This window comes from Bombus huntii, unplaced genomic scaffold (genome assembly GCF_024542735.1).
Source record: "Bombus huntii isolate Logan2020A unplaced genomic scaffold, iyBomHunt1.1 ctg00000110.1, whole genome shotgun sequence".
NCBI classification, from domain to species: Eukaryota; Metazoa; Arthropoda; class Insecta; order Hymenoptera; family Apidae; genus Bombus; species Bombus huntii.
Window position 1 is genome coordinate 157,539 of NW_026099363.1, and position 21,503 is coordinate 179,041.

General features: G+C 33.6%; 2 protein-coding genes and 5 long non-coding RNA genes across 10 annotated transcripts in view; 5 read left to right on the top strand and 2 right to left on the bottom strand.

The window, feature by feature from the left end:
- The window catches only part of LOC126877002 (venom serine protease Bi-VSP-like), a 164,793-nt gene that overhangs the window by 111,183 nt on the left and 32,107 nt on the right, over window positions 1–21,503 (top strand). Inside the window, exon 2 of one of the 3 annotated variants that reach the window (XR_007694668.1) lies at window positions 16,694–17,015. The exons of 1 other annotated variant lie outside the window; for it this stretch is intronic. The gene's annotated coding sequence lies outside the window, so the exon portion shown is untranslated. Of the gene's footprint in view, window positions 1–358; window positions 880–16,693; window positions 17,016–21,503 lie in introns of those variants that run through there. One more of the 3 variants, XR_007694667.1, reaches the window with a different exon arrangement.
- LOC126877013 (uncharacterized) lies at window positions 889–1,815 on the top strand. Its single transcript, XR_007694681.1, has 3 exons — window positions 889–1,103; window positions 1,316–1,411; window positions 1,488–1,815. It is a non-coding gene; the product is annotated as an uncharacterized LOC126877013 (long non-coding RNA).
- LOC126877008 (uncharacterized) lies at window positions 6,771–9,751 on the bottom strand. Its single transcript, XR_007694674.1, has 2 exons — window positions 7,783–9,751; window positions 6,771–7,681 (listed from the first exon to the last, which is right to left on the bottom strand). It is a non-coding gene; the product is annotated as an uncharacterized LOC126877008 (long non-coding RNA).
- LOC126877009 (uncharacterized) lies at window positions 9,773–11,904 on the bottom strand. Its single transcript, XR_007694675.1, has 3 exons — window positions 11,845–11,904; window positions 10,768–11,444; window positions 9,773–10,616 (listed from the first exon to the last, which is right to left on the bottom strand). It is a non-coding gene; the product is annotated as an uncharacterized LOC126877009 (long non-coding RNA).
- Window positions 14,146–15,118, top strand: LOC126877011 (uncharacterized). 2 transcript variants are annotated; one of them, XR_007694679.1, is made up of 3 exons: window positions 14,146–14,503; window positions 14,600–14,854; window positions 14,926–15,118. It is a non-coding gene; the product is annotated as an uncharacterized LOC126877011 (long non-coding RNA). The 2 variants fall into 2 exon arrangements; XR_007694678.1 differs by having other exon boundaries at window positions 14,146–14,418.
- LOC126877007 (venom serine protease Bi-VSP-like) lies at window positions 15,466–16,606 on the top strand. The gene is made up of 2 exons (XM_050639874.1): window positions 15,466–15,613; window positions 15,942–16,606. The coding sequence occupies exons 1-2, from the start codon at window positions 15,482–15,484 to the stop codon at window positions 16,095–16,097; spliced, it is 288 nt and encodes a 95-aa protein (XP_050495831.1). The 5' UTR covers window positions 15,466–15,481; the 3' UTR covers window positions 16,098–16,606.
- Window positions 17,332–18,050, top strand: LOC126877014 (uncharacterized). Its single transcript, XR_007694682.1, has 3 exons — window positions 17,332–17,438; window positions 17,651–17,746; window positions 17,823–18,050. It is a non-coding gene; the product is annotated as an uncharacterized LOC126877014 (long non-coding RNA).

Genomic DNA, 21,503 nt, shown 5'->3' on the forward strand with positions numbered 1-21,503 from the left:
CCAACTTTCTGAGAAGTTCTGTAAATTTCGTTTCTGTTGTATCAAGAGAATAATGGAATATTCCACTTAGATCGTATACTTCTTGTACGTACGTACAAAATTTTCCGGCTAATCTAAAACACTTCATAAGATAGAGAGCTTCTGGAAATTCGGACACAGAGAGTGCATAAAATACAAGATAAGTCTCGTGTCTTTCAAAATTATTTTTTATTCGCTAAAAACGTCCTGTGTACTCATGCAATCACATGCAACCTCGAAACTTCACTTATTTTTTATCACTTTCCAATTCAATACACAGTTTCAGCATTTTTGACTATATGTAAGAGAAATTTCCATTCAGCCAAAGGTGTACTTACAGATTATAGATTCCTATACGACTCTCAGTAAAAATTTATCCGCACTCCAGATAGTTAAAACTTCTGTCGACCGTATTGATCCATCTGCACTCTTCGTATGACGTCAATATCTGTTCAGTGCTGCTGCGCAGGTTTCTTTGTGTTACGTCAATTCGTTTGTGACCGTTGCGCGAGTAATGGCGCTTTGCAATGGTGATTTGCAGGAAAACAGTGCAGGATGCTGTGATTCGTTTCTTGTGGTCGGAGGTTATGTTTGATGCCTATATTTATCAAAGATTTAATGCACATTATGGAGAAAGTGTTTTGTCACGAAGTGTGTTTGAATGGGCACAAAAGTTCAAAGAAGATCGCACGAGTGTTATGAAAAAACAGCTGGACGCCCGTCCACATCCACGATGACAACATTGAACGTGCTCATGAACTTATGCTCTATGGAATAGACGAGTGACACTGGATAATGTGGCAAATCATTTGCAAATCAGCCACGGCTCTGCTTATGCAATAGTGCACGACAGATTTGGATTTTAAAAAGTTTGTGCGAGATGGATGCCGAAAAAGCTGATGAAAAGGTGAAGACGACGATGCATTCGTGGTTCGCAGCTCAGCCCAAAACATTTTTTAATGAGAAAATACAAAGGTCCTTCGGCAAATGGACAAAGTGTATACAGAAATCGAGTGATTATGTCAAAAAATGATGTATGTCTTTTTTGACAATTGCTTAAAATAAATTCTACACCGACAGAGCGGGTAACTTTTTACTCACCCTCGTAAGACACTTAAATTTCCAATCTATTATGATGAATAAAAGAGCTTATACTATTAAATCTAATTGTATTTTGTTGCATGAGAGTACACGTGTATGTGATGTACATTACCTTTATATCCCCTTGAACGCTTCAATATTGCGCATATATACTATATTTTGTACAGCTTCTATAAAATTTCGTATGTTTGTTTAGGCTGTTAATCTAGAGGCTGGAGTACAAAGAAGTGGCACAATGATGTGGGCTGATGACATTTATAATTATCAAGGAATCACCCCTACATTCGCTCAGGTATATATCGTTGACTATAACGTATTTAACATATATGATTGTTAGAATATTAATAATTAATTTTTAATTCTATCAGAATTTTAATGAAACTGTCCCTTGGGAAGGAAGAACTGATACCTTGATATCACGGTTTGTACATCCTATATATACGACAAATTTTAGAACATTATATAATGAAGAACCAGATCATTTTATCATTAGTTGTATGATAATACAACTTTTTCATGAATTCTTTTATTATAAAAATATTACTTCTAAAATCCCCGCTTTAAGGGACCAAATCACATGGCTAAAATTTTTAATCTTTTTGATAGATAGTCGCTGTTGATACTTAACCGAGTATGGTCATATAGTCGGATAAATAAAATTTCCATCCTTTCAAATATATATTATATTCGTCAGTGGTAAATGCGCACACACACACACACACACACACACACACACACACACACACACACACACACACACACACACACACACACACACACACACACACTTTTCGGCTCACATACTCTGGCCTCTCGATTGCCACTCCTTGAAATATGAAACCGTACTTCTGTTTTGACGCTGCTTATCTTTTCTCGCGTCATTGTTACTAGGCGCTCTTGGATGTAAACAAACCACAAAAAGACGGCGTACACGGTGTTTTCTAATTTCAGCCGATCTCCAATCAAAGCTATTGTACGATATTACATTATCGTATAATAATAAGCTTTTAATCGTTTAATAATAACTCGTCAAGTAGAAATTCCACACGAAGCATTGTGAAGAATAATACTTGAAGAAGATCTATGTTCTTACGAGATTGGCTGTCTACAAGAACTTTGTTGGATAGATTGTATCGTTTGACGAAAATTTTATTGTTGAAAGTTAAGAAAGTTGGAAAGAAAACCCACGCTGTCTCGAAGATATCTTATTTTTCAGATGCTATAAATTGACAAATAACTAAATATTAGTATTGACATTATTTGATGTCATATCTGACCTTAAAGTATAAATAAAATCAATCTAGGAATTAATGAAATTTCAAACATTTTTTCTAAGAAAACAGAAGTTTCGTTCCTCCTAATGAGTATCACATGATGCAATAGAAAAATAATTTGACATTGAAAATCGTGTCAAGATCAATTTCGAAGCTATAAAATCGTCTTAAAAAAACGCCGTGATAAAAAATTTTTTGACACCTTGTACAAAGGTGTATATCAACGTAAGTGTACCTGTATGTCTATATTCGAGATTATTTATCTATTCAAGATAGCAAAGTAAAAATACTATATAGAGGATTTAATTAATGTGTATATCAACGTATGTATCACTATATATAATACAATAATATTCTCGATATACGTACACGCGTCATAGAAGGTCGTTCGGGGAAAAATGTTCATGACACCGATACAAAAGTATCATATGGAGGATTTAATTAATGTGTGGATCAACGTATATATCATTATATGTAATTATATCATTATTATCAATATTATATATAATTATTATATTGTTATTATCATTATATGTAATTATATCATTATATGTGCATTTGGCAAATATTATTTGACATCTGGAAGCGACATGTTATTTATCTATTCAAGATAGCAAAGTAGAAATAGCATATAGAGGATTTAATTAATGTGTGGATCAACGTATGTATCACTATATGTAACAATAATATTGACTGTATATGTACGTGTGTAATAAAAGATTTCCGGTTTACAATGTTTACGATACTGATATAAAAATACCATATAGAGGATTTAATTAACGTGTATATCTACGTATATATCATTATATGTAACAGTAACATTATGTGCATATGCGTATAATATTGGTTAAATGTGTTAAAGTGAAATGTTATTTACCTATTCAAGATAGCAAAGTAAACATACCATATAGAGGATTTACTACTGTTAACACTCGGTATTCTCGTATTCAAAGTATTTAACCAAATAATTTGGGAATCCAGCCTACGAGCTTGTATTTAATATGATTATATTTAATATAACAACTTTACTCAATATACGCGTAGGATTTTAAATGTCATGAGGGTTGCAGCGGACTCAATTTTAATGTACCACACTTATACGTTAAACGTTTTGCTCATTGGTGACCTTATCTTAATCTTTCTCTTCTGCTATGCGAGTGACACAGTAAGTTTGATAGTAATCGGAACACGCGATTTCTTTAAAACACAATCTTGTTTTCCGCCCGACGAACACGATACGAGACGAGAGAATGATTTATGAACGCGATTTTCGAGTGATTCTTTTCGACAACTATTAAGCTTCATTTATAGCAATAATCACTACCATAATCATGGTCAATCGTGGATGACGCAGTTACGCATTAATTCACTTTAACAATCCTAAATAATGGTTAATATCATACTGTAAATGTACACGTTAAAATTACGCTAATGACAGTTGCCTCGTACAATTTGTTCATTTACTTTGCAACTACTTTGTACATTTACTTTGTCGTTCTATTAAATTTATACACAATAGTATTTATTCTCGTTTTAATTTAAAATGAAATATGTTATTGTATGAATAGCAGAATATTCAAATAATTGAAGCAACTTTTTGTCCTCTAATTAATGATTCTCATTTAAAAAAATTTAAGAATTTTAATCAAGAAGATTTTGAAGTCTCGATCTAAAATGACCAAGGATTGAAACAGAGAATATTTTGATGCCAACAAATACATATTCTTCAGATATGAAACAAATGTGATAATAAAAATCGATGTACATGAATGAATGTTGAAATATTGGAAAATTGTATAATTATATCCATTCTTTGTTGCGTTTAGATGTTTCAATTAATGTTTCATCAGAATTTTTATCGAATATTTTAGAGGTACTGGCTGTAAGGTTTTTTTTTAAATTAAAATTAAAATTAAAATTAAATGTAAGAACAGATTCAAAGTATAACATTTAAAAATTTGTGGTTATAAAATTTACTTGTATGTCATAATTATGTAAGTGAATTAATCTCATAATTAATTAAATGAATTTATTCTATGTGAGTAAATTATATTTATCTATAATAAGTCTTAACTTATTATTAATAATCAGCTAACACTGCATAATACTAAGTAAAGTAACTGAAAATTCTCGACGTGAGAATTAATTATAATTTCAACAAGAAAATAAAAAAGAAAAGAAAAGAAAAGAAAAAAAAAATTCTATGTAAGTGATTGTTCTATGTAAGTAATTCTATGTAAGTGATTTGGGGCTCGGCCAGTACCTTGCCCTTCTTTGGGATATTCCGAATTATCTGTCCTCTCCGAGCTGCAAATCTGATATCTCAGATGTTAGGGAAACTCCCTGGCCGGTAAGGCACGATAGACAGATGAGATTAAACGGCTGGTGGAGAGGGCAATCATCAACAGAGGGTCACACCGTGCGGATACAATACTGGGGTCTCAATAAAATCTTACAACCGTGGTGTTCAGAACATCAAACTCTGTTTGCATACACCCGGTGCACATAAAGTGTCAAATTACACTAACACTGGATTTATTGAACCTCTTTCACCTTGACCAGTGGCTCTTTAGTTTATGATTTGCAACAGAATCCCTGCATCAACGCAGGTTCACGAAACATACAACTTCACGCACCAAATATCGATTACAGTCAATCGACACTAACAATCAATAATTTGTCTGCGAGATGCTCCTCTGGAAGTTTTAACTATATATATTCCGGTTTTAACTATATATATTTAACTATATATATTAACTATATATTTTCCCTAGGAACAGTAAGATTTTAACGATACAACTTTATCAAGAGATCTTAATGTCATAAACGGTATCGAAACTTCGTAATTAATATTGTTAAGGAAGAAAATATTGGTAATCTCCTCGAACGACGAGCGCTTGATATTCACAATTAGAACTCGATATCTTAGCTTCTTATAATATCCTAATAAAATGTTATTTATCGATTACAATTGTCCTGTCGTATTTTATTGTGTTTGCTTTATAAATGTGAACTTTATTCAAAAAGAGTTCATCGATATAACGGTATTGAAGAGAACTACTCGAGAAACTATATCTAGCGCTTGGATGGAGGGATTGCTTGCTTCTTACAATCGAATAATTGGAGTGTAACTAGAAACACGAACGTGTAGTTTAGCAATGGAGAAGAACTTTAGAACGACAGCAATTTTCTTCTTGTTTCTTTGAGAAAGGCACCGTTCATTTTATGTTTGACGAGAATGGGGTTGTTGGACGAATTTGATTAAAAAGGAAAGATCTTTAACAAATATTCTTCCCATTGATACATTCCTATATTTTTGATTTAATTATTTGAAAATGCAATTTTGCATATACCTATGTGCAATTATATACTATAATCGCAGGCGTTTCTTTAAACTGATGTACTATTGAAACAAGGCAAAATATCGTCAAATTCTTCTAGATTCAATTTCTCAAAAGAATGGCTCTATTGATTAACCAAACATAGTTCCCATAAGCATATACGTACTTCTCAGAAAAGATAGTTATATCTAGATCAATATTACCCCCACAGTGACCTATATGTCAAAGAAAAAAAAGACACATCAGGTATTAAATCATACTACTATTACGTCCACTATCTCTACAAATCCTCCACTCTTGGAAAAGTCTATCTTATTCAAACGTAACGTAACTCAAATTAAATCTTTTCCATCATCATAAATACGAAACATTTATAAAATTATCATCTTCGATTATTTACTCAACATCTAGCTAACAAAATCTTCTCCATCGCCGTACCCCTTAATCCTGACCGCGTACAATTAACGTATGAATAGTTAATTTATTGAAATTTAAACGACCATTTTACGCTACTTGTACTCGAATGATTTTAGGATCTTGCTGTATCTCTTGCACAGTGTTATACTGACAGGCGAGAAACATAGAAACGTAACTTCCGATCCACTGATTTACCCTAAACACACGATGATAGGTTATACGGTGGACGCAATACAGAAGCGTTTCCGATGCAATTCGAAGGTGCGTTGTTACAATGGAGTTCATCGATCCATAGTGACTATTTCCCCGCCAACTACAGCCTGTAATAACGGAATAGCTAATAAAGTATATCCTGTCGATTTAATCGTTACCCCCACGGTGCACCGCGCGCACGGAGATCGGATCGGTGATTTTCACGTGATGTTTCGCAAATCGTGAGGCGCTCGCGTGATTCGCGCGTTTTAAGCGTTCCCGCTCTTCCCGTCCGATAGAAAGAGAAAGGGAACAGGGGGTGGAAGGAAGAGGGAAGATACGTGATGCGGGTTCAACCTGCCGCGGGAACCTTTAAAGAAGGTCGGTGCAACGGGAGAGATGTAATTTTAATAAATTGGAGAACAAGTCATTGTAAAAGATTGATATTCAGATGTTGGAGATGCAGCAGATTTGCAACTCGCTGGAATTAAGTTAGTTAAGGTGTTGAAAACCTAACGTCTTTTCAAAGGCGTTTGCCGCGTTTCTTTTCAAATCAAAATACATACATACGATACGTACAATGTATGCGCCTAAAGTTTTAAAGTTAATTTCTATTCAAGGAATGGACTGTTTTATTATAGATTTAGGAAATTGAAAAGAAGCAATTGCTTGTTTCTAAGAAAGAATCGCGAGAAGTACAGTTAGAAACTGTATTGTGAATCACTTTTCCTGGTTTCCGTAACGAGGAAGTGAAAAAAAAAAACGCAGACAAGTCAGCGTTTACCGCAGCTAAATGGAAGATACGCAGGTACGAGTCGTTACAGTTTTGTCGTTGCAACGATTCCCGCTGCGTAATTTGATAATGAATAGTTGAAAAATAGCAGCGTTGTGTCCGTACTCTTTAATATCCCATTATATGGAAGTTAACGACCGGAAAATACACCGCTCGACTACTTGAAGGAAGTAGCTCATGAGCAAGTCTTTTGTATCCTCGCAATGGTATAATTCCTGTAACGTCTCGTTCTCGGAGGATTTATTTCGTTGATTTGTACTTGTTTATTGCTTTTGTGTTTTCATGAATGGAGCATGTCGCATGCGAATCGTAATATGGTTTTAATGGCGTTTCGACTTCAATGATATCAGCGGCTGATTGCGCTTCCCGTAAGAAGCTTCCAATCATTATGTATTTTAGGAACAACAAATAAGGATATTTAGAGAACGAATTAATTATTCAATTGTTCGCGCAAGAAATACCTGTCTCTTTTTCGAAAGTTATAAATGCTGTTTTCAAAGAGTTCCTTAGCTCACCATAAACCAGATAAGAATCTTTGGTTCCGTCTAGAAAAAGAAACCTTCAGATCAAACCGAAAGGGGTTCGGATTATATTTTCTAATCGTATTTGTATATTTCTTTTTACGGTCAGCTTGTCATCCACGTACAATCGAACAGAGAGTCCATTAATTATTTCCCTTCGACTTGTTTCAGGGGGAGCATCTCGGAAGCCATGCCGGCTGACGAGTTCGCTGGAAATCGAAACAGAAGCAAATCAAGACTGCAACCACCTTAACGAACCGCTATTATCACTGGCAAGGTCATCGGGCAGACCGGATCTAATCATGCTCACGCCGACCATGCTTCCTGTGCACTCGTTCCTCTTTCTTAACGACGTCAACCAGAAGATCGGGTGCTAAAAAATTCGAAATCGAGTTGATTGAAAATCTCAAGGAATATTAAAAAAAAAATACGAATAAACAATTTGATATAGAAATCATCCATTTTGGGCAAAGAAAAGAAACAATCAGAAAAAGGAATAACCACAGAAACTCTGAATTTCATTGCTTCCTAATGGTACTTCCTTGGATATTTTTACATTCTGGAGACGTGAACGAACTCTGAAAAACAGAAACGACTTCTATCGGATGATCGAAAGAACTACCTGGACACTGAGTATAATTATTCACACGTGCGGATGCCATTTCCGGCATGTTTCTCCATGAAGAAGGTCAGCTTCAGTTTTTGCCACTTGTAGATAGAAGTTGAAGTGGCGGACGTCTTAACGAGGTTGCTAGAATGTCAAAGAAATAGATGAGGGAAATATTATGAAGATATATTTAGGAATATCTAATTGAGCATTTAATTAAGAACTTAATCGAAAGACCAAAATAAGTTGGTTCTTGAGACCAAGTACCTATCTAAGTATAATAGTCTTTCGTACTTACGGTTTAGTGAGAGGACTCGAGTAAAACGATTACTCGTTAAAAGGAACAATAGAATAATCATGCCTCCGCAGACGGTGGTCTCTGCTTTCATGCCTCATCGCGGAGAATCTCAGCGAAAAAAGTGTCCCGAAGCGTGAGCTGAAAGGTGGCTATGTAGGCTGCCTAGTGAATGCCGTCGCCATGGTGGAGCTGGCGTGTAGCAACTCCCTAAGTCCAGGAACCTAATCCTGCGTCAGAAAGACAAAATTCGCTACGGAGAAAAGTAAACAAAAATATATATATAGGGAAGAAGAGACAAAGATTAAAGATTGTTAAGAATTAGAGGTAATTTAATGATAAAAGGGAGAAAGAATTGTGCAAAAATTCTACTGGGAAAGAAAAGAAAGAAGAAGCCTCCAACGAGAAAGACGTGCTCAGAAGCGAGTCCCGCGTAGCGCCATGTAGAGGAGCAGGAAGAAGCGCAGTTTTCCACTTAATTTAATCGTTTTACATAAAACATTTCAATCTTTTTTCTTCTAAATACTTTACCTATATTTCATCTGGCTGAATATTCCATATTTTTAAAGCTTGTTGATAATTACAAATACGTAATTATCATTCTGAAGCTAGAAATTTGAAATAAAATTGCTCAGCGCGAAAGGAAATAATTCAACGTTTTATATATAGCTGTTAAAATGATATAATAAGTTTCAATAAAATAGCTTCACTAAAATTTGTGGTTTTTTTCCTTTTCTATTTTTTTTTTTTTTTTTTTGTTTTATGTGTTCAAGGGCGAACGTTCCCTCTCATTTCTTGTAAAGGGCTGACGATTCAGTGGATGGTCCGGGTAAATTTAAATTGTAAATGAACGCATTGCTGGTTTCAAGTAAAAGCCTGGATAAGAGCGGATATGGTATGAGAGTCTGTCGTGGAAAGGGGAACAGGCCGCTTTTATTTGTAAAGTTTGAATCTCCTCGATATTGAAGATGTTGAAGCTGCAAGTATGTATTTCATTTTAATCCATTCGAGACCGAGATTTAATTGTAAGACGATACCTAGGTGTCGGTACGATCTGAATGTTTAGTTAGAATGATTCTGTGTTTTACTCTCTCCAGGGTATCCTTTTCATACTTTGATTTTAAATCGACGACAATCTTGAATAGTATGCCTCATATTTTTAAAATATAAAATTATATACTACGTTATTCTATAATGTATTATGTACAGTTAAATATATATATATAATAATTCTATATTGAAAAAAATATGAAATTAACATGATATATACATTACTACATAAGTTATATATAAAATATGTATATTATACCCTTGCCTACTGACTGATATGAATTTCTTTCGGTCTCGAATGCGTTAAAAGAGAGCGCAAAGAAGGCGAAATTACTTATTGTAATTAGTAAAACGACCTGAGAGGCAGACAGATACAAGAAAGAAGGAATATTATATTAGCGGCATTATCATGTTTTTGCTCTCTTTAAGTCTTTCATCGAGACAGACAATCTACAGGTATTAATCGACCAATTTCTCCAAGCTGATAACTTCGAATTGATGTTTCTATATAAGAAGTGTTATGTGTTAATCTGTCTAAATGTTTAAAAGGTGTTATAAATTAAATGTTGTTAAACGATACGTAATTGCGTTTTGATCGTAAATTTTACTATCAAAGGGTCTTTTATGTATGCGTGATCATTGTGAATTATTACAATTTATGTGATCGATATTAAAGGTGTTTAAAAGCATGTATTATTTTCTATATTATTATTCTCCTATATTATTATCCTATATTATTATAATATCCAATTACATGTTGATACACAAGATATACAGATTATTATTTATAACGTTTTGGTTTTCTTAATTGAGTCATTCATTTAGTACAAATGATAAGAAATTAGTAATAATTCACAAAAAAAGGATATCGTAGTAGAAATATTATAAAAAAACATTTTCTGTTTTAGTGTAGAGTTACTCCTTCTTACAGACAGTGTCGTACAAATCTGTACGTCTCTGAGAAAATGTAGGTATCTGAGCCCTTACTTCCTCAACAACTTTTAGATCTGATAGAAAAAAGAAACATACGAAGTAATAAGTAATGCTTACTAATAAATTCAACAAATACAGAGGAAGATGGCTAAATCGATAAATTAACGAGACTAAAAATTAATTACATCATGGATCTCTCGCTTTTAATTTTAAGCTGTAAATTACCGATATCGGTGACTGCCATATTCTCTTGAGTTTCCAAATCGTAAAGAATCTTTCCCCAGGGATTGGTCAACTGTGTATGTCCCCATGCGACGTAACTTGCTTAAGGAACACGAGCCGGTGATATGCAGGCAACGTATAATTGATTATCATTCGCTCTGAAACGCTGAAGTAATGACCAGTGCAGTGGTCCAGTGGTCATATTGAATGCCGCTGGATATATCAGCATTTGGCAACCTAACCCAGAGAAGCAGGAAATATGAAGCCACCGAATACCAATTAACTTCGTAGTTGCACGATTCACATTCCATCATTTCTGAATATGCGAGGACAGTCCTCTTATTGTGCTTTTAATTCTTTTATTTGTTTCATTTTCAGCAAATATACTGGTTTTTTAAATTAAGCTTCTTTTTATACAGAGTTACAGATTATATTAATTTTATATAGAATATATTTAAGAAAGATATTTAATTTTTTGCTAGTTAAGTATTGATCGATTAAGTTACTGTACCTTTGTTCCGATAAATGCGTGCCATTTCCTCGAATCTAATATCATAGCAAATGCCAATACCTATTTTGCAGCCCTTCACATCGAACGTCGTTAGGGAGTTACCAGGACTGAGTGAATCACTCTCTCGAAAAGTAATCTTATTAGGAATGTCGATGTCGAATAGATGTACCTAATAACATAAAAATGTAGTCGCTAATTCTATTGCTGCAACTTTTGTAATTTAATATCAAAGTTACCAACTCCTAAACTTTAATTATTTTTTATTTAATAACTGACAGCGTTTTTATCACTTTCTTTTATTAAAAAATCCTATCATTTAATAATGTTTAAAAAGGAGAAAAAATAAGTATAATAATATTTTAAGTATGTGAAAAATTTATACAACACAAACACATTACAACAAAAATGGGCGTTTCCCGTATCATAACGTATTTTATAAACCGTAAATTATAGAATTGGTTATAGTATACGTATGTACATATGTATATTCCTAAATTATTCCTAGATAGAGTCACTTTCTTCGCCCCAATATTTTCAAATTCAAAGCCATAAAGGAATATATTACTTACCTTTCGGTGTTTTGCTATCAAAGTTCCATCGGGACCCCAAATAGTACAGGTATTGTACAATTTATCGCCCCCTATTTCAGGCATCGTACCACCAACTACATAGATGTTGTTTTCTTTAGCTGCGTTCGATGAAGCAACGCTCGTTTCACCATCAGGAATACTCTCGGCGTATTTTGGAAAGTACTCTGCATTGCAATATTTCAATTAATGAAGAATAACTGTCTTTTGTTCCAACCATAAATTAAATTGAAATGTTTGTCAGTTTTTTATTTTTTAAATTATTAAAATAACTAAGTTTTATATTTCGACTTAATTAAATATGCAATTACTTAGCTAATAGTATATATAATAAATTGTTTCTACAGGTTCAAAATGAAAAATGAATATTTAGAAATATTTAATTACGACAATGCTATTTGTGTTAGCATCAGTGGCTTGTTACTCAACGACTTTGCTAGTACTTTTTCAAACATAAAGTTAGTTTTCAATTAACACTTATACTAGAGGCGGAATTATAAATGCAAAATAATTGATAATACTAATTTATAAGTACCTAATTATTAGTATCTTAAAAAATATATTTATACAAAAATCACGATAATCATGAAAATGGGGAAATCCTATATTCTCGAATCAATTCACAATTTATTTTGCATATTAATTAGATTCCGCGCTCATCAGTACGTACTCACTGGCGACATCGAGAAAATTCCTGTATCGGCAATTCCTCGTACGACCAGAGGATCGGAAATATCAAAGGATATTATGGCGCAGCGCGAGTGGAGAAACAGAAACATATGAGCTTAACACCGTAATACTCTTATCATAGAAATAGAAGCAGTCCTCAATTCCCGCCCGCTAACTCCTATCTCCACCGATCCAAATGATCTCCTAGCCCTCACTCCCGGACATTTCCTCATTGGCGATTCATTAATGTGCTTACGTGATCGAGATTTCAGAGACATTCCATCGAACCGACTCTCCAAATGGCAGCATATCCAACAGCTTAAACAACATTTTTGGAACCGCTGGCATAAGGAGTATTTGAACGAGCTAACCAACCGCAATAAATGGAGCAAGGGTGGACACAGCATCCAAAAGGGCACAATCGTCATCCTCAGAGAGGACAACGTTCCCTCCATGCATTGGCCTCTGGGCCGAGTTATCAAGGTTCAACCAGGCGCCGATGGTGTCATCCGGACAGCTACAGTTCAGACGGCAAAGAGCATTTTGGATCGGGGCGTCAAAAGGCTTGTCCCACTGCCAATTCAACCCGATCTCGAGAAACCCGAACAACTAGCCACCGAGACGAAATAAGATGGGAACTTCAACCACACCTCGCTAGTTTGATCGGTACCCTCTCAACGGGGGGAGAATGTTACGCCATGCGGCTTACAATAGGTCATATTCTTAACTATCGATCGCGGCACTATAATGTCGCAGACGGATCGTCGCGTCTGCCCGGCAAACAAACATTGTAGTGGCAAGCGCATGGTTCATTAAGCAGGGCGACTTCCAGAAACGTCGACTCGTGGCCCGTATTTTACCTCGCAGTAAAAGAATGTGGCGTGATCCGAACGTAGTGGGGGTCGCCTTCCAGAAAAAACGAAAAAAATCGAAAGGCGTTCAGAACTTTTCGAGATGTCGAACCGTCAACACATGTGGTATGTCGCGCATTACTTATCAACCAAAACGCAGTTACATTTTTTTTGTTCCATTTATATCTTTCTAGTTAATAAGTTGTTGAAATAAACATTAATTTATTTGTGTTAATTCTGTGGAATTTCGTTGAACTACCCTTATTATCATAATCGAAATAAGGGGATCGATCAGTTCGTGGCGTCGATTATTTAATCGTAACGGGAACTTACAACTCTCGTTGACGTGCTATCTCGCGATCGCGTCTCTCCGCGAACGGTCGAAACAAAATGATTCACTAAAAACTGTCCTGAATTCCTAAGAATTTATTTACCGCAAAACTGACAAAGTGTTTATTTAAAACATGAGGTTGAAGGTAGTCCTTTTCTTTCATTTCATTCATTTTCATTTTCTTTCTTAAGTATGGCTAACACAATATCTAATCAATTAAAATTTTATATTTTCACGTGAAAAGTTTCTTTAGATAATTATTATCAACATGATGACTAACTCTTACGGATTAATACGTGTCTGTAGGGCAATCCGGTGGACTTGATCGGCCTTTTACTTCGAAAGTTGAGTAATCGGTGTCGCTTTCTTACGCATCTTTGAACTGTATAAATGTTTTAAAATTGTTTGATCCAGAATGTACCACACCGGACAATCAAGAAGGCAGGTGCCTTGACTACAGAAAATGTAAACCTCTGCAAGAAATATGGCAGATACAGTACCGTACAGCCACCGATTTTTATAGACGATCAGTGTGCAGATACCAGGGCAATGTTACGATCGTTTGCTGTCCGAACGATCCAAACAAAGAGAAGAGAGAAATTTTAATAAAAACTGTGTATAAGTATAAGGCTTTGCGACCACCATACTGTGGTTTTAGCAACGTCTCTCATACCAGGGTGGTCGATGGTAAACCAGCTGAACTTGGTACGTTTTATGTCTTTCTTTCCGATTAATAATAAGCCATTTACTGCAAAGAATGAACTTTAAAGGCATTAAACAGCACATCAATGTACATTTCAATTAGACTAAATAATAATGCTATGATTTTATCGGTAGTAACTTTACTTATTAACTTGAATTATTTCTTTCTTTTACTTCATGTTAGGAAGAGTATCTTTTTGCTTGAAATAAAAAATTGATATAGGAGTAATAATATGGATAGAGATCAAAAACTGTTAGGGCAGAAATTACACGTTTGAACTTTATAGTTCAGTATAGTTCAAATAGAAATTATATAGAATTATTTAATAATTTGTATTCCACTGGAATAAAAATTTAATTTCTGTCTTTATCAAATCTCTATTTCAGAGTATTTGTACGTATGTACTTATCGTCTGCTGTATGATCGAATATCGAATAGGTAATAATCGTTGTTACCCGTTATGTGAGAAAAAATTATGTATATTCACAACTATGACTATTGCATTTTAGGCGCTTGGCCATGGATCGCTGCATTAGGTTTTCGTAATCCCCGAAACCCAGACAAACCACTATGGAAGTGCGGAGGTTCCCTGATATCGGCTAGGCATGTTTTGACCGCAGCACATTGTGCACATATGGATGGAATAGAAAACATACACAATCATAATATTGCCATTCTTAGATTGGTGGAGGAGGTGCCATTTTCGAGTAAGTCCTCAAATATATATATATATATATGCTATTGAGTATTACTGAAGTATCATATCCTGAAATTTCTTACTGTACACATATATTGTGTCATAAAGCGTGTATAATTCTTTCTCATACTTTTGGTCATTCGTTTCCTGCATTTTCATTTATTTTTTTATTTTTCAGGGTACGTATATCCCATTTGTACGAAAGAGCCCCTACGAAAGAGCAACTTCGTCGGCTATAACCCCCTTGTTGCTGGATCGGGAGCATTAAGATATAGTAAGTGATATCAATTTTATAATAAAATTAAATAGTTCCAGTCTTAAATATCTTTCTTATTTTCTTCGTAGGACGACCACGACGTAATGCATTAATGGAAGTACAAATGCCAGTGATTAAGAACGCCGAATGCAAAATAGCTTATTCCAAATTTCCTAATGCACCTGATATCACTGATGGTATAATATGCGCCGAACATGCTCAGGGTGGAGAGGATTCTTGTACGGTAATTAAGTTACAGAGTTACTACAAACTATACGGTATCTGAAGACACGTCGATTCGAATTAACATCAAATCGACGTCTTAAACATTAAAAATAATAGATAAACACAATTTAATAGTTTTGCCCACTTCTCACACCTCGTTATGGTATTTAATCTAATTTCCTTCTAATCTTAGTTTTGCTCAAAATACATATAACATGTACGTTATAAATTGGAGTATTTCAATACACAAATCAATAGAAGATTATTACTGTATATAAGTATAATTTCAATACAATTCGATCGATATATTTCAGTATCTTTGATTAAAAATTTAACGATCCTTTCAGGCTGACCGCGGCGGACCACTGCTGATACAACATGAATTAACCTCGTATTTAATAGGTATTGTGTCTTATGCTTATAAGTGCGGCACAGCTGGGTATCCCAGCGTTTACACTAGGGTCACATCGTACCTTGACTTCATTCTCCAAGCGATGCAATAATATGATATTACTGTTCCATAAATATCATTGTGTAAAAAACGTAAAGTTGGATTTTCTTATTGTGGAGATAAGAAACAGCTCAAATTTACATTGTTTTGTACGTTACAAATTATAGGCTTAAAATGTACGAAATGTAACTTTGAAACGACACTAATTTTTTACGCACGATAAACCTCCACGACTTAGGTATGTAAAGATGATAAACGTGTATTAATTCTATTAATTTGGTAATAATAAACCAACTTTCTGAGAAGTTCTGTAAATTTCGTTTCTGTTGTATCAAGAGAATAATGGAATATTCCACATAGATCGTATACTTCTTGTACGTACGTACAAAATTTTCCGGCTAATCTAAAACACTTCATAAGATAGAGAGCTTCTGGAAATTCGGACACAGAGAGTGCATAAAATACAAGATAAGTCTCGTGTCTTTCAAAATTATTTTTTATTCGCTAAAAACGTCCTGTGTACTCATGCAATCACATGCAACCTCGAAACTTCACTTATTTTTTATCACTTTCCAATTCAATACACAGTTTAAGCATTTTTGACTATATGTAAGAGAAATTTCCATTCAGCCAAAGGTGTACTTACAGATTATAGATTCCTATACGACTCTCAGTAAAAATTTATCCGCACTCCAGATAGTTAAAACTTCTGTCGACCGTATTGATCCATCTGCACTCTTCGTATGACGTCAATATCTGTTCAGTGCTGCTGCGCAGGTTTCTTTGTGTTACGTCAATTCGTTTGTGACCGTTGCGCGAGTAATGGCGCTTTGCAATGGTGATTTGCAGGAAAACAGTGCAGGATGCTGTGATTCGTTTCTTGTGGTCGGAGGTTATGTTTGATGCCTATATTTATCAAAGATTTAATGCACATTATGGAGAAAGTGTTTTGTCACGAAGTGTGTTTGAATGGGCACAAAAGTTCAAAGAAGATCGCACGAGTGTTATGAAAAAACAGCTGGACGCCCGTCCACATCCACGATGACAACATTGAACGTGCTCATGAACTTATGCTCTATGGAATAGACGAGTGACACTGGATAATGTGGCAAATCATTTGCAAATCAGCCACGGCTCTGCTTATGCAATAGTGCACGACAGATTTGGATTTTAAAAAGTTTGTGCGAGATGGATGCCGAAAAAGCTGATGAAAAGGTGAAGACGACGATGCATTCGTGGTTCGCAGCTCAGCCCAAAACATTTTTTAATGAGAAAATACAAAGGTCCTTCGGCAAATGGACAAAGTGTATACAGAAATCGAGTGATTATGTCAAAAAATGATGTATGTCTTTTTTGACAATTGCTTAAAATAAATTCTACACCGACAGAGCGGGTAACTTTTTACTCACCCTCGTAAGACACTTAAATTTCCAATCTATTATGATGAATAAAAGAGCTTATACTATTAAATCTAATTGTATTTTGTTGCATGAGAGTACACGTGTATGTGATGTACATTACCTTTATATCCCCTTGAACGCTTCAATATTGCGCATATATACTATATTTTGTACAGCTTCTATAAAATTTCGTATGTTTGTTTAGGCTGTTAATCTAGAGGCTGGAGTACAAAGAAGTGGCACAATGATGTGGGCTGATGACATTTATAATTATCAAGGAATCACCCCTACATTCGCTCAGGTATATATCGTTGACTATAACGTATTTAACATATATGATTGTTAGAATATTAATAATTAATTTTTAATTCTATCAGAATTTTAATGAAACTGTCCCTTGGGAAGGAAGAACTGATACCTTGATATCACGGTTTGTACATCCTATATATACGACAAATTTTAGAACATTATATAACGAAGAACCAGATCGTCGTGGCCATGTGATGTGAATAAAAGGACTTGAATTTGATGATATTTTTATAATGTTAGATAACATAACTAAGTATCTTCGCAGTAAGATAGGATGACATGGTTTACATGATCTTAATGTTGTTCACTCGAGTGATGATATTATAAGGAAAAGCGTAATATCACAGGTAGGATGATTCATAATTTAGAACTACTAACTCATGTATGTATTAAAAATTAAAGAAATATATTAAATTTTATAGGATATTTATGTTTAGTAACCAGTAATTCAGAGATTGGTATTCATGGTTACTATAACGAGGCTGTAGAAACGCACCCTTTCTTCTTTGCAAATGGTCCTGTATTTATGTCTAAGCCGAAACTGGAACCTCTGAATAATTTAGATTTATTCTTGTTATTTTCTAAAATACTTATCTACAGTATACCATAAGGAATGATACCGTATCGCACCTAATCAAGTGCCTTAAGAAACATCAACAGGATATCACAGTAAGTAATCCCTTATCGACAGATATGTAAGTAAAAGTTATCTGTCATTGTTATACACAATTATGTGTTAGTGTTATACACAGTTATTTATCATTTTCTATTAATTCAGTTGTAGCCACTACAATATCTATGACACTGGTAGTAATTATAAGAACAATAATGATGTTCTATAAGAGGAAATGATGATTAGGAACAAAAACTTACAGGTAAGTCAAAGTATATGTTATTTGCCATTTGAAAAGAAAGTTACTAACTTGGAATTTTTTGATAAATAATAATTGTGCAAAATATATTGGATTTCAAATTTGTCAAAAATTGATATTTAAGAAGCATTGTAATAATATAACATTAATATTTTGATTTTTCAGAAGATATCATGCGGTGGATGGATAATATGCAAAAAATATTAAGCAGTATATGAATTTTCCTATTGCGTAGAGATAACAAAATGAATTTTAAAAAATGTCGACACGGTAATAAGAAATAGCATCATGACAAAGAATATATAAAGACAGTTTCATTTTTTATAAATAAAAATTTGTTGTTCCAGATTTTGAAATACAGTGAAACGTTTAATTAGTATCTTAATATCTTTAAATAATTATTATTTTAGAATCAATTGTAATTGTATCATACGTACTTTTGAATTCGTGCAAGAACATATGTAATTTTGAAGTAGTTATTATTAGGAAACTGTTAGACGCGAACAGTATGCGAAAAGTTAGTATGCAGTGTAATAATTATCAATCAAAACACAAGAATTAAATTCTTGAGGAAAAAATTTCCGGAATTTCTTATTTACATGATTATAGAGAAATCCATAATAAAAAGGAGCTGCTTTCTAATACTTCGCTTCCTTGTAATGCCTACGTTAACAATAACGAGGTTCGACTTTTTGTTTTTAGAGGGATACTGGAAAATTTGAAAGTACAGTACCATTGGGAAGAAAATCACGATATTGAAAACGATATTTGCAAGTAAATTTCCAAAAAATCTGTTTTCAAATTTTCGCTTTCTATTTCACATTAAAAGAAAGGGAGGGCTGCCTTCTTTTTCTGCAAGACAAAACAAACATTCTGAATCTCGTATCAATGAATGATGTCAATAAGTTATTTTTCTTTTCAGATTGAACAATATTCCAGATTTATTCATAATTTCATACTACGCGAAGAATAGACTTTCATAGGTATATAAAGGAAATATTAAGTATAGGAAAACTCTTTTTCGTTGTAGGTGACATATGCTTCACGGTTGAACACATGTATTTTTGAACACATATAAATGAAAAAGTACTCTTATGGAGAAAAAGAATTGATACCTTCGATTGACATTAGATAATGTATATAAACTTATGAACAATCACTATCACTATCAGTTTGTATTTTAGGTGCACACGCAGATTTGTTGGAGTTCTTATAAAATGTACTTCCTGTACGAACGTTTTATTCTTCCAAATTTTACGATACTATGTCTCATATGATAACTATATGGATTAAACGTAATATAAATGATCCGAAAATAGACTCGAACGACATTAATTGTCTTTCTATTTATACCAATATCGAAAATACAAGTAAAGCTGGAGCAATAGTATGCAAGAATGGACTATTTATTATTTTAAACCAAATCATAGCATATTCAGAATGCACAGTATTATCATGAAATGTAAATGAATCAGTTGTAAACGAACGATTTTACTGTAAAATCGTTGCCGCCTTTTTTTCATCTGAAATATAGCAGCAATGAGTACATTCTTTTAATATATAATAAAACGAGATATCTTTATAAAGTTACATATGTCATCACTGGTAACTGTTATCTCGTATGACACCAAATATACCGTTAGTATGGAATGATATTTTTATGAAGATATACTTTAATGATAGATTTTATGAATGAAACGTTATATAAGAAAAATTATCTCTTGTTATTCTATGAAGTGTAGTAGCTAATGAAGATTAATTTTACGAAGTATTAGAGCAAAAGAGAATTAAAAAATTAAAAAGATCTAAATAAGATTGTTCGTGTGGCTTAATTATCTCAATTCTGGTACACCACTTGTTACATTCTAACTAATTAGCGCTAAACAATAACTTGCAAATATTAAAGATATTAACACCTAAAGGTTTTCAGGAAATTTTATAATATTTGATTATTGTATATCTAGTCATTGATTGATAAAATTTCTTGTATAAGCATAGATCGAGGTTGACGTCATACGCAGATTGCATATCATTGACAGGTATCGTTTTAATTTATTTTATGGCTAGAATCGTTTGAATATTATACGAATAATTATTTCCATTCGAACGATTAATAAATCACGTACCTATAAAAGATATATTACGAAAAAGAGGTGACGAAACAAAAAAATATTGGAAATTCCGTTGTCATTAGATCAATTACTTTTGCAATGATTTTTATTTCCATGTAATTACATATGAAATGGCTAATTCATTAACATCTCCTCGAATCGAATATAATTCGTTACACTTCACAACGATTCAAATAATGGACGGGAAATATATAATAACTTTCCTGTCCTTGCGTTAAAATAGTACTGTACAAATCAGATGATACAACCTAACCCCAACCTAACCCCAAAAAACCCAATTACATCCACATTGCATGACAGCACACTTGCAATGGATTTTTGTGATTTCAATGTCACAGACAATGACACAACTAATCAGAACACGTTCGAGGCTATAGACATTGAAATTACCGCGTGTTTAATACGTTTAAAGCATAAATCTAAATTTCACGCGATTATTTCTTTGTACATTGTGAAACTCTTAAATTATCTTAATCGAATAAATAATCCTAATGTAATAAAACATCTTGAAATAGACCTAGATATCTGAAACAGAAACTCGAAGGATAAGAAATCCTAAAAGGTACTAATCCTAAAATAACAAACTCCTAAATAATAAACAAGTGATAAAACCTGTTATAAATAATAAACCTTACCTGGAATAATCAAATCCTAACTAATCGAAAATAAAATAAGGCAAGCAATTCTTAATCTTTCAAGTAATTTTTCCGAAAACACAGAAAGATAGAGAAATTAAAAAGACGCA